The sequence below is a fragment of the Symsagittifera roscoffensis genome, chromosome 4, assembly GCF_963678635.1.
Source record: "Symsagittifera roscoffensis chromosome 4, txSymRosc1.1, whole genome shotgun sequence".
NCBI lineage: Eukaryota > Metazoa > Xenacoelomorpha > Acoela > Convolutidae > Symsagittifera > Symsagittifera roscoffensis.
The window spans coordinates 21,380,449-21,394,741 of record NC_087065.1 but is presented as its reverse complement, the minus strand read 5'-3'; the positions used below and the strand labels follow the sequence as shown (position 1 = coordinate 21,394,741).

At 33.6% G+C, this 14,293-nt stretch overlaps 1 protein-coding gene across 10 annotated transcripts in view; it reads left to right on the top strand.

Annotated features, from left to right (window-relative positions):
• The window catches only part of LOC134843523 (5-hydroxytryptamine receptor 1D-like), a 52,916-nt gene that overhangs the window by 15,064 nt on the left and 23,559 nt on the right, over window positions 1-14,293 (top strand). For 5 of the 10 annotated variants that reach the window (XM_063859626.1, XM_063859624.1, XM_063859623.1 and 2 more), the window contains exon 2: window positions 459-1,013. In XM_063859626.1, coding sequence (XP_063715696.1) covers window positions 692-1,013 — 322 coding nt within the window. In that variant the 5' untranslated portion in view covers window positions 459-691. Of the gene's footprint in view, window positions 1-276; window positions 390-458; window positions 1,014-4,630; window positions 4,674-8,338; window positions 9,165-14,293 lie in introns of those variants that run through there. The other 5 variants (XM_063859621.1, XM_063859625.1, XM_063859622.1 and 2 more) reach the window with 5 other exon arrangements.

Sequence of the window (14,293 nt, the reverse complement as noted above, 5' to 3'; positions counted from 1 at the left end):
TTTAATTTCTTCATTTGCAGTATTTTTGCTGGAAGTTATTATAATGCGTACACCATAATCAATTTAATCAAATCATTCAATAAATTAATCAGTCAAAATTTTCATGTTCCATATTTACGTTCTTGATGCAGGTAAAATTTAACCGCTTGTAGAAATTCTGTAAGTTAATCAACCAGGAAATTTTGAATAATATGCGAGGATATCCACTCGAATTTTCAAAAATGTTTGATTTAAGACGCCGTTACACTACTTATCCATTTTAATGCGCTGTTTAATCAATAACTTAACTTGTGAATTTGAGACCATACTCGCATTTTCGGGAAGAAAAAAAAGAATAATCAATCTACCGAGTAATTTTTACGCCTGGTAAATGGCCAATACAATAGAATGTTAATAATAAAAGTGCTTATAATAGCTTAAGAATCTTTTGAATAATAAACAGTTTTATGTTTTTGCAGGCTAAAGGAAGGATCATATGGCAGCTGAAAAAATGGCATAGAATTCCATTTTCAATGGGGTTAATTACCATTTATTCATGAAGAAAATCACGTTTATTTGACGAACATCATTTATTTATTTATAAAAAGAAATCCCTCCTTTATGAGAACAAGAACCTTCTTTTATCAAAAGAAATCATCTTTTTTATTTTTATTCGTAATTTCTTTATATCAATTTTTGGTGCATTTTCGAAATGTTTAAGCCCCAGATTCTCAATGAAGATGATCTTGCTTCTATGATTCTGGCGGCCATTAACCAATCCACCTTACCATCATCAGTGCAATCATACTCTCCAAGAAGCTCACATTCCATATCTTATTGGGATTCCAAATCCATTGGACTAAGTTATGATGTAATCAGGAATGTTTCCTGGAAATCAGCAGCGGACTTTGCCAACTGTTTCATCGATGGAAACCAGCTGGTGTTTAGAGCAAACGAAAGGCAATGTCGTTTAATTCTCGGCTTAGACGTCAGTAGTTCCTCCGAAGCCGAAAGAACAAAGTATGACTTTACTGGTAAGTTTTACATTTTCACGGCGGCTGAATTTCATATTCTGGTCATCAATTTTGTGTCAAGAAGTTTTAGTTTTGAGCCTTTTTCTCAACCAAAAATAGAAACAACTCAAAACACCTTAGAAACAAGATCCGGATAATCAGAACTTATGAACTTCAGTTAGTTCGGTGCAAGGGTAGAGTTGTTTAAGAACTGAACAAAAAATTGCAGGTAACTTTTGTTCTCACATCAATTAACTGCAAACTGTCTTGGATTAATCCTGACATCCTAAGTTTAAATTTGTTTTTCCTGGTTTCCAGTTTTGAAACAGCTAGAAAAATAAAAGAGACCAGGAACATCTGAGGTTACAAATGAGCCTCAAAGGACAACCGCCTCACCCAATTCGGTAAAGTTATCAAATGTTTCAGAATACACTAATGAGAATACATGAAAATAAGAAATCTCAAAATCTCGAAGGCTTTTAATCGAAACGGCAGTTACATTTAGCAAATAGATTTGAAGTTTAGCAAATATGCACAAGCAGGCTTATACACTGTTTTTAGAAGCAATGGAATTTTCAATTGATACCATAGGGAGAGAGGAAATTGTTATATAGATTCAACCCATTCAATACCATACAACTTTCATTAAAGAAGGGTTTTTTTTGAAATTTCAAATCGAATGGCGTGTATTAGTTTTCGGTGAACTTTGTGTAGAAAAGATTTTTGTTTCGACCTTCGTAAGGAAAGTAACGGTATATTTTTGCTCGGCGTGGTTTTTTTTCTTCAGACCAATTTCGACTTTTTAACTAGCCGTTTTTGACGGAATTTTTCAAATCTTTTCAAGAGGTATTGTAGTCCGACGCTTAAATTTCAAAAGATATTCGACCCTGATCAATTTTTCTCAAGTTAATGGGGTTTAAACGTTGCCATTTTGGTCAATTTGGGACAATTACCGCGGGATATATTTCGCACTATGAACGCGTAAGCGGAGATTTTAATCAGTCTTACAAATCGTTCCTAATTGGTTGACGAAGCTTATTTGCCGTAATTGGCTTGTAACTAGGAGCAAAATCTATCTTTTTTGTTCTCAATATGGCGTGTGGGGAGATGATTTTCACAGCAAATCTCAAATTAAAAAAGTTTTTTTATTACATTCAATTTTTTTTTGTTTTTACTGCTCCATAGACCTGAAAAGGCAGTCGGAACCCTGATACGAGCAGTTGTGTTGCTTTTGTTTAATTTGCAGCACAATAAATTTGAAAACAAAGATAACGATAACCAATTACTTTGTTGAAAATAACAGTAGATGGTCGCTTTGACAGAACTAGGACAGAAACTTCAAAGCAGTACAATTCTAAAAGATTTTTTTTCAACCATTCTAAGTACATATGCTTTATGCTTCTTTGTTTTTTTCTGAAACTTATTTTGATCTGTTTTTAAATAAACACCGTGACCTTTTTATGCAATGAGGTCAGCATAATTGAAAAAAAACTGTGCAAATGATGTCTTGAAATAATTCAGACTTCGTTTGATGTATTTGTATTCCGACTTTTGTAACGAAATCGTTGCAAAAGGGTTAAGAAAGCTTATTTACTATATTTTGTTTGTTACTTGTAGCGACATCTATCATTTTGTACTTTATATGGCGTGTGGGGGATAATTTTGACAAAAAATCTCAATTGAAAAAAAACCTTTTTTTTTTCATTCAATTTTTTCATGTTATTATTGCTCCAGAGACCTGAAAAGGGTGTCCAAACATTCAGGGCTGTGCTTTGATATGAGCAGTCTGGTTGTAATTAAGCTTGGTTTGATGGTCGTAATTGTCGAGCTGAAATATTTGGAAAAAAAGTTCATTGTGCAGAACGTAAAAATCAATTAATAAAACAACTTTTGAAAACTTCTTCAAAAAACCATATGAAAAAAAAAGAAATTTTTCAACAATCGGCTGCAAATATAGATGCAAGAATTGACTTTTGCATGCGCTTCTTGGAAAAGTGACAAAATTTGTTCTGTGCTCCAAAAATTATAAGAAAATTTTGTGTGGCAGCTCGAAAAAAAATCAATGACACTAATAAAACGCAAGTTCGATACATTTTTCGCGAGAGAAAAATACCGTTTTTCATAACGGGTCACAATGGTTTTTGCCGTGTTTTTACAATAGTTTCAAAAAATTCATGTAGCTTGTTTGACTAGCATTTTTTTCTTAGAATTTTTGTATGGTCTTGTATAATAAGAATTTTCTCTATGGACTTTAAATAGGACTTTTATTGTAATCAAGCTAATCTTTTATGCTCTCAGTTGTTGTTGTTTTTCCCTTGCCAACCCAAAAGGTCTCGCTTTATACGATTTTGAGATATCCATTTTCGGCTGACGGACCAAAAATGGGTACTTACTAATTTTGAGGAATAAGCGCGCCCCAAAAAATCAACGCGTTTTTTGGTCAAAAACTTCCAAAAAGTGCCTAAGAACGCCAAAAAATTGGCCAAAACAGGGTCTGGTCTTTTTAAGTGCTTTGGGAGATCTCGGAAAATCGATTTAGTCGACCATAAAAAAAGGTGGACAAAGGTTCGACTGTTTTTGAAAATCCTTCCCCTTTCCCTAGAGAAAATCGTAAATCCGCCCCGAGAAAATCGTAAATCGTCTTTTCCAAATTAAGAATCAAATTATTTGCCTTTAGCCAATTAATGATTTATAAAGATTTATCTCAAGCGACCAAACTAATCCAGCGTTGAGTTGTTTGAATACTGACATTGAGATTTCATATTCAAAATTAATGTTTTTTTTTCTTGGTCAATTTATCGGTAAGTGAAATATTAAGGAACATCTTTGCGAGTTCATTAAAACTAATTTAGTTGTAACCTAACTCTTTATATGTTATTTTTTTTCAAGTGCTGAACCAGAGATTAAAAAGCTCAAGGTTAGTAATAAGTAGGCGTCTAAACACTATTTCGATTGGCTGGTATCGCTTATTTTGTGAAGTTTAAAATGTTTAACAATTGTAAGATGTTCCATTCAAGAATTTCAATTAGATTTTCCACATTTATGACTTTGCGTTTTAATTATATATTCTCATTCAAAAAAGTTTTTGCAAGAAAATAAGACAACTCTTTTCATTAATAATTCAGACATTTCTATTCACAGAATGAAAGTCAACGCCATTGTCAATATCAAAAAGAGAACATCAAATTTGTCAATCCCGTTTTCATTCTTCTCGCAAATGTGATGTCGTTAGTGTCATTTACAATCCACGTGAAAAATGGGCTCTCTTAAGTGTACCTATTTGCAACATAATGATTTCCAAAATAGCTTTCAAGAGAATTTCTGAACCAAATAACAGTTATTGTATTGTGGCACATCTTGGTGGTAATCTTTACTCCAACATTTTCGCAACAGATTATAATTTGGGCTAAAAAAGAAACCTAAATTTGATTTAAAAAAATAATGCCCCGTCAAATCCCCGCTCAAACTTTCTTTGTAGCTTTTTCTTACTTTTTCATCAGTCATATGGAAAGTGTTGATATTTTAAGCTTTTTTTCCAACTTTTTTGACGCTCAAAGTTCTCGAAATTATGCCACTAAGTGTTAGAGTGGTAAAGTTTTTACCTATTTTGTGGTCGTGAAATAAGCAACCCGAATCTTGAAGTCGTCTGTATGTCTCTCAGTTGAGTGTAATCTGAAATGTGTAAGTACTCTTCAGTGAATTTCAGTACGTTTAATTCATTTTTAAAAGTTGATAAAAATTCTGTCCAGGACTTCTAGATTTTCCAAAGTTTTTATCACCTGTCAATAATTTGGGAACAAGTAATTAGAATCATTCTCAAAAAAAATATGCTTTTAAAATTTGCGAAAATTTACATTTAATGAAAATAACGGATATATTTATTTCTCAACAATGTTATTACTCCTGGCAAATTGGGCCGAAGAAATAAATGAGCGAGTATGTAAGTATGATATAATAGTTAGAAAGTTCCTCGCTTCTTTAATAAACAAGGATGACCAGTTGCAGTACAAATAATGATAAAATTGATTTAAAAAAAGATAAAAAGGTCATTTAGGAGTTTTTTTGTTGTTTTTGTTTCGTCGGGGCGTCCTAATTAGGTAAATAACTGCACAAAAGAGTAGTTAGAGTAGTTATAGGCATATAATTAAAAAAATAGAAAAAATTGAAGTAGATTTAATTTGAGAAGTTAGCCTCATTATGTTTCGTGTCAAAGTTTATTCCCAAATTATTGTTAAAGTTCCGTGTCAAAGTTTATTTCGTGTCAAAGTTTAGTCACTCTAGAATTTTTGCAAGAGAGAGTTTTGAGGGTTCGCCGAAACAAGAGGCTATATCAAGTTTTTTCTTGCGTTATGAAAGATGTAAAATATTTTCGGTTTTTTGAAAGCTGTTAATAAAAAAATTGCGTTTTTCTCGCGAGCTCTCCCATCAAAGATAGTGCAACTTTGCATTTTTAGGAAATAATGTAAATCAGTCAGCCAAAAAAAAGAGATGCCAACTAGTACCAAATTGGACCAGCTTTCATAACGCTTGAAAAAACTTGATATAGCCTCCTTTTTTCGGCGAACCCTCAAAACTCTCTCTAGCGAAAAATCTAGAGTGAATATTGTGCATAATTTATCAAAGCTTCTCAGCCGAAAAGTTTCGACGTCGTCATTTCAACCGAGTTTTGAAATAATAAGACAAAAAATTTTACCGTATTAATTCTCGTTTTCAAATTGTGGAAATGCAACCAACGTACATACCATATCTCTACTAACTTTGACAATTTTCGTCACGGCTGCAATTCCTACAATTTTTAGTCTGTTATTTTTGGTTCTGGAAATAGATAGTTCAAAAAATATTCTTAAATATATTGCTCAATAGTAAATAAAATATACAGTTCATTAGTTTTTGATTTTAAAATACCCAAACTGAAGCCAAAAGTTTTAAGGTTTTTTAAAAAAAAAGGAAATACACCAAAATTACTTAGTCAATCATTGTATCTCAACGGGAGCCAATATATCAGAGGTTTAATCCGTCAGTGTTTTGGAAGCGAGCCGGTGAAAAACGTATGTCAAACACTCTCAAAAAGGACCCGAAAACGTCGTTTCTGGCCTATGTAGAAATTGTTTGTGTGCGGTGCATAATTTGGTTTCAAAAAACGGTCATCATTGTGTTTGGGGAGAGCTCACTAATTTAATTTGGTAAACTTTGAAAAAAAAAACGAAGTTTTTCTGAACAATTTTTTTGAAAATCTTGTTGCCCCTCCCTTGTCGAAGTTCTAGGTCTAAACCTTGCTAAAACGACAAGAAAACATTTGCTATTTCCTCTCATCGATCACGCGTTTTTAAATGAAAAACTTTTTTTGTGTCAAAAATAGAATGATTTTTGATTTTTTTTGTTGCGGTGAAACAAAAATGGCAAATGATTAATTAAGTCACTGGCTCAACGAAAGTTCAGCGGATGAAATATCCGAACTGTTTGACCATATATTTGTTATCAAGACTGCTCGCTCGTATCAGGGCAAACCCTGAATATTGGGACTGGCCATTAACTGGTCTCGAATAGTTTTTAGTTACTGAAATCATGACAAATTATGATTTTTACGCTTGAGTCTCGTATGGTTTTAACGAGACCAATTAGCTTGCCTCAATTCAGTTTGTACCAATTTTATGGTGCGGGATAGTTCGCCACGCGTGAATAATTCTCGTTACATATTCAGCATCAATTTATAAAACGAGCTGTTTTGTTACGCTCGTTTCACAGCCCAAGTATTGTCAGGTTAGTATAGTAGTGGGAGTGTCTCCTCTAAGAACCAGAAATCGTAAGGGAAAATTCTTATTGAAAAATGGGTAGTGAAAAAACACTCCGAGCACATAGATTCGTTAATTTTTTTTCGAAAGTCGGAACAAAATAATTTTTATGTGACATCTTTCTGATCACAAAGGTCCTGATATATCTTCTTGTGCTTATATTTTCATCCAAAGCCCATAGCTTTTAACCTCTGGAAATATTGAGTAGCTGAACAAAATGCTGTCAAGGTTTTCCTCTATTTATTATTACTGCTCGCAATTAAGTTCGGAAGAACGCAACAAAAGGTGTTTTCTTTCTGAATAATTTAATACAACAAAGCCAACAGGCTCTTTATTTTGTAACAATTTCACCAGATTCATCAAAGGTCAGCGCCGATAACCTAATATTTTTCCTTCTTTCCTGATTTTCTTCCTTCCTTTTTTCTGTTTTTCTTCTCATCTTTGATGTTTTAAACAATAATATTGAATTAGCAATTGAGATATGCTTTCACGAAACAAAAACAGTTTGCGGTGTGGCCAATTAAGATCTCAAAGCGAAAAATAATTCAATTGAAAAGGCATTAAATTCAGCTTTATTCATTTTTCATTTTTCATCTTTATATTACAGTAGGTCTCATAACCATTTTAAAAACCAAGTGTGAACTTCAAATTGCCTGATTGCGAGAGGCCAGACGACTCTCTTCCTAATTATTCTCTTAATTCCTCCTACTACAATAAATAAAGATATAAATAAAGATCATACCGAAAAAATAAAAATTTTATTCGATTTTTTTTTGGCTTTCTGAAACAAATCTGATTTGCTGTTTTTTATACTGCTGGTTAAAAATCTTTTTGCAATGATACTTATGGTCGGAATCTTCTGTGCTTCTTTTTTTTCCAAACTATCTTCTGTGCTTTTTTGCTCTCTGTGCTTTCCAAACCGAACTGATTGAAAAGATCAAAATATATATATATATATATATATATATATATATGTTGGCCACAAAGTTCTACACATCAGCAGTGCCCACAATTTGAAAACAAGTTCCGGGATGTTCAAAGCAATTCCCAGACGGAAAAGGTTATAAACTGAAATCAGTGCTGAATTTCAGACTGAAGACAGAGAAAAAGACGGCCAGAAATCAATGAAATTGTGCTGGTCGAGATCTCCTAAAACAAGAAAAGCCGGACTCAGAGGGCAGATAAAATCTTAAAAAGAAATCTCGGCATATGTCACGATACTACAAACAATCTCTGGTGGCTTAAGATTACAACAAAACCGACCAAAAAATATTTTCGATTGAAGTTTCAACATATACTAAATTGAAAAATTTTGCGCTCGAAAAAGTTCTCTTATTCAAAAACGTACTTGTATCAAAACTTGGTCACTTTTATAAAGTTTCTGCCTTGTGGGCAATTCGGCTAACTGGCATAGCGGAATTTGGACACTTACTGAATTTGACACACTCTGAACTGTAGACTGTTCTCGGTGCCCTGCTCTGACTTTTAATCACTGTATAGCACAGTTGTACCGGGACTGAAATCTGCTCATAGCAAATCCCAGAATGCCAGCCTTTCATTTTCAGCCAAATCTTTTTCCATTCAATATTTGATTTGGTAGACTGAAGAATTTGAAAGTTGAACATGTTAATTGCAAGCTAAGTAGATCCAAACAAAAAACTTGTCCATTTTGCAAGAAGCTTGATTTTTGCAAAAAAAAATCACTAATTGATGCTTTTGCCCATTTATCAAATTTTGTTTCCGCTTTATCCACTGTCATATCTTAAAATGTTTGTTTTTCGGCTAACTAATTGCAATTTTTTGAGGAAACTAACAGGGTACATTCTGTGGATTTTTTTCGACTGCAATTTTTTTTACCCCTTTTTGTACAATTTTTTTTAAAATTTGTTGTATCCCGAATAACTCATTGAGTGCACATGTGCATATGTTGTTCTGTAAATAAAAGGTAATTTCAAAAAGCAGAATATATGTTGTTAGCTTTGATTAGAGCTATCTCTATCATGCAAGAGAGCTCGAGACCTTCCCTTTCAGCCCGGTTTATATGGCCTCATGCAGTTTAACTAAGCAATCAACCAAGGGCTATTCTCTAAATTCACTTTCACTCGAATGCTTACGATTTTACCAACAAGTTGTCTCTCCTTTCGCAGTTTCCACCTCGCTCGCATGATTTGTTTATCAGCGGCACCTGATTTTGAGCACCCTTCAAAACGATCCCACTGGTTTGGTATATCGGACTTGATATTCTCTCAAAAGTTAACATTTCATTTTGTCTAAATATAGCTTATTTAGTCTTCTGACACTGGTACAATATTGTCGAATGACACTTTCAAATTCCATCGAATAGTCATGGAAGGAGTCAAGGACCTGCTTGTTTACTTAGGTAAGAGGGATCTCTTTAGCTATTTTCCCCCTTTGCGAAAGGGGATTCCTTCATAAATGAACAAGTCAGATATGTTTTTACGTCATTTTTTCCAAATAAGTTTTTGAGCTGATCTAATGCAGCTGTAAGTAATCATATTCTCAATTTGGGTTGATGCTCATTTCCTAAAACAAGACTTGGAACGTTGACTCACAAATGAATTTAGAAATCGAAACTTATTATAGACCAAATTTTTTTGACGGATTTTTTAAAATATATTCAAAATATATTGTTGTTCTGAGCTTAAATTTGAAACAATTTTTCACCTGTGATCATTTTTAGTAAAGTTATGGGGGTTTGATGGTTGCCATTTTGGCCAATTTGGAACAATTAGCGCGCTATATATTTCACGTTATTTATGCGTAAGCGGAGATTTAATCCGTCTTAGAAATCGTTCCAAATTAGTTGAACGAAGCATTTTTGCCGTAAATTATTTGTTATTAGGAGGGAAATTTATCATTTTAGACTTTTTATAGCGTGTTTATTTCAACTTTTTATTACATTCAATTTTTTCATGCTATTACTGCTCCATAGGCTTTAAAATGCAGTCGGGACATTCAGGGCTTCGCCCTGATACGAGCAGTTTTGTTCCCATTTTCTTAAATTTGAAGCAGCTTTCAAACGATTTTATTTTTCGAAATTTTGAATTAGCCACTGTATATGGTATGTATTTTCAAATTTACAGAAACTAGATAAATGCATGCTGTTTCAAGCAAAAAGTATATAGATATCTGCTGAATAAAAATCAAAAGTATTTTTTGTCTGAGAGTCAGGGGTGGATCTAGGATTTTCTCGAAGGGGGCGGTTTTTCAAGAAGTGTTCGAAAATTTTGTCGATCTTTTTGGTGGACCAAAATGATTTTTGCGAGCTCTCCCAAAGCATCAAAAAGACCCAGGTTTGGTCAGAATTTCTGCGCCGCAGGCAAAATTTTGAGAAAACAGGCCAAAAGTAGCGAAAATCATTTTGGTTTACCTTGTTAGGCCTTTTTTTGGAAAATTTAAACATAAAACCTTGTTTTTTTCCGGCGTTCACTCCCCCCTAAAAATTAGCATATATTGACGCCAAAGGCGCCCTTAGCAAAATTTTTGGTTTGGTCGGCCAAAAATGGATATTTCGCAATACAACAAAATGGGGACCTTTTGGGCCGGGAGGGGGTCGAATCCCCGAGAGGGGAGAAGGCCGTTCGAGGGGAGAAAGATTACTATTTAGCAAAATAAGTTTTCAGTTGTCAAAATTTTAAATTTTTTTTTATCATTATTGAAACTCCAGATGTATAAAACTCCAGCTTGTTTTCAAAGTATAAACAAGACTGCTCGTATGGAGCAGTAATAACATTAAAAAATTCAAATCATCCCCCACACGCCATTTAAAGTACAAAAGGATAGATTTTGCTTGTTACAAACCAATTATGGCAAATAGTTTTCTTTTAACCAATTTGGAACGATTTCTAAGATGGATTAACTCTCCGTTTACGCGTTAATAACGCGAAATATATCGCGCGTTAATTGTCCCAAATTGGCCAAAATGGCAATCTTTAAACCCCGTAACTTTACGAAAAATAATCACAGGTAAAATATCTTTTCAAATTTGAGCTAAGGACAACAATACCTTTCGAATGATATAAAAAAATTCCGTCAAAAATGGCTAGTTAAAAAGTCGAAATTTGTCTGAAGAAAAAAAAACCCACCCCGAGCACAAATATTCCGTTACTTTCGCATCGAAAGTTGGAACAAAAATGCTCTTTTCTTCTTCAATTTTTGTTCTAATTTTCTGAGAAAAGTGTCAATCTCTCACTGCAATCAAACGTTAATTTGCTGACGGAATATTCACAAGGCTTCACCCTGATACGAATATCTTCGTTCACAAATGGAACTTCGTTCACAAATGCTTGCCGACGCTATTCTACATGTTTTTTCCATTGATTCTTTTTTATTTGAAAATTCTTTGCAACGATTTTATCTTTCATTACTTTGCATAGCCACCGTACATAAGCATTCCTTTCAAGTTTTAGAGAAACCAGATAAACTCACGCTATTTGCGATAGAAATTCTCCATAAATCTGTTGAACAAAAATGAATAGTTTCATTGTTTGAGAGTGAAAAATTACAAAAAATTTCTGAAATTTATTCTGAAAAAGAGCAAGTAAACGTCATACAGTAAAAAAAAATCGAATGAGCGGCCTTCGGTTGAAAAATTTATTAAAATATAAATAAAAAAATTGCTATTCATTTTTTGCAATATTTATCAACTTCTCTTAGCAAAAATATAGTTTTTCCGGCTGCAATCAAACGGCGTTTTTAGGATTTCATCATGATACAAACAATTTCGTTCGCAATTTCATTTGTTGATATGAATTAAAAATATTTTTTCAAAAGCTAGTCTTTGATACTGCGAAAAAGTTAGGCCCAATTCTTGCTATTTCAAGTGAAACACTTTTGATACATGTGACTTAATTGATACTGTGAGCTGAAGTGATTTTTTTGTCAATATGCAAACTGAATTAACATTTAATCTAGCATATCTGATATCTCAAACTCCTTCATCGACTTCAACGAAAACTGAGTTCGCTTAAGTAACTGATATACTTTTGAAACCAACAGAGCATCTAAATATTGGTAAGAGAAAACCTGGTCAAGAAAGCATAATTTTTGTTGCTTTGCGCTCAGAGGATGATACTTAGGCTTCATTTTTTTAAATGATTTTTTTTTTCAAATTTTCAATTATCACCGTAAAAACTGACCGTAAAAATTGGGCTCAAGTTCTTTCTGTAGTATAAACTATAGTAACACGCCAAATTTATTCGAGGTTGTGTCATAATAGATAAATTATCGAAAGCGAAAATAAACTAGCCTAGGAACTTGGAAGCATAGCAAAATTGGCAGTTTCTGAACATCAATTTTTAACAAAAAATGGTTGCAGTGAAAGCTCAGGAGTCGATATTATGATTAGGGTACAATTTTTGTGAAAAAGTAAAAATTCAGACAAAAACGCTTTGATTATAAGCACCATTCGAAGAATAATTATCTGATAGTTTTTTGAAAAACTCGACCATTGAAAATAGGGAGGAATTTTACATTCGGGTCTGTTTTAATTTTTTCTAAGCAAATTTAGGTAAAACTAAAAGTCATCGGAACAGGTCGAGTGATACATCATACTGGAGCCTTTTCAGCCTTATTTCGAACCACGATAAAAAAATTTCAACATTTTTCCAGTGTTGAGAAAAAACGTTATTAGTTTTTTGACTTTCAGTCTAAAAGCGACGATTGAGTTCGCTAATTGAAAACTTCTAGACTAAGAGAACTTGATTTTTATGAAACGAAAACTCTTTCACGCTGATTAAGCAAAATTTAGATCAAATAGCGCTACTTAAGCGAAAGTTTTCCAAAAAAAAAATTAATTTTTTTTTCTTTTTTTTTCCATTTTTGCTGTTGGTATTTAATTTTTTTCACTAAATATCTATCCATTTAAAATGTTTTCTCATCACACGAACAACGACTTGTACGAACAACGACTTCAATATAAAAAAAAAGAAAACAAATTTTGTGTGTTGTTTTCTTCTGAATATGCTCGGAACATTCTGAGCTCATTGCACAGCAACCGCCTATCCGTGCAGTATTTTGAACGTGTATGTCATTAAGTTGCTTGATATTAAGTTCGTTTGGCTGAACAGACAAAAGTTGCAAGGTTAGAAAAAATTAGAAGGTATTTGAGAATTGATGAATCCGCATACAAACTCAAGACACAGCAAATTAGCTTGCAGGTTTTTCCTGGAGAATCATGAGATGAAGAAATAATGAACGACACGCACTTTGATGAGGTCGGAAATTAATAACGTAGAAAGTAAATCCGTTGTAACAATATGAATTTGTCATACGCGCTATTTGGTACATATTAAGATTAAGGTCATAATTACCAATGAAATAGCCTATCGATCGATCTATGTATATGGAGCAAATCTTGTTGCGATTGAATGGGGTCGCCGAATTGGACTTTCTGCGACCGAAATTCCATCATCCCGCAAGAGGCTTGAGTCGTGCAAAGTCGCAAAATGGGTCGCACAAAGTCGCAGCATCGCGAAATGTTTTTCTTCGGTCAAACATAGTCAACACAAAGACACGTCTGGTCGCGTCGATCGGAACCTAACAAATTTTAGTCGAGTCGGTCAAAATATCAATTGCGAACCTTAACCCATGTCGCGCAAAGTCGCACAAAGACTTCGGTCACAACATATCGTTTTTGAACTAACGCAAAGTCTCAGTATGTTTTTTGGGTCGAGCAAAATTGCGTAAACATTTAGGACGCGCTCAAGTTCCTGCAAATTACGGTCGCACAAAGTCGCAACTTCCCATTTTGGTGATAGGTAACCTGGTGATGTATTTATTTCAAACCTTTTGGTTGGTGTCCGGTTTTGACTCTTTTGCCTTTTTTGCTCGTCTGAGTTTTGATCGACCTAAGACTTTCGTTTTTGTGAGACAATCAGATGGAATGGATATTTTTTTCTATTTGAGATTTTGGACCAGCGGCTCGTCTTTCCATCGTACCTACTACAGAACCAACTTTAATATGAAGTAAAGCAACCTTCCTTTAAATATTTTATTTGTATTATCTAAATTGAGATATCAGATTTTCTTCAAAGGGATAGTCAAAGGAAGTCTATCCACTGTCGAATTGCAGAAGATGGTTTGTCCAGTGATGGAGGATTCGGTTTTGTTCTCGTCTGTTCAATTGTTTCAATTTTCCAATGGAGTATTCATATGTCCGCGTTCTATCCTATCATAGGCGATCCAATTTTATCTTGCCTGTTAGATAATTGATTTTTGTTGTCAAAATTGATTTTGTTATTTTTACAAAACAGATTTTTCCAGAAAAATTAAGCTTTTCTATTAAACAGTTTCTCAAAAAAATTGTATTTGACTTCAAGTTTTATTGTGCCTCGTAGGTTCTAGATAATTCGAGAGTCCGAATCATTTAATGTAAGTCTTGATCTTGCAAAGTTTTTCTAATTATTTAATGGATCGCTCGTCGGCGACTGGCCATCTTGCGGCGAACATGTAGCTGTCAAGAAATGGTAATTTTTTTCAATCATATGT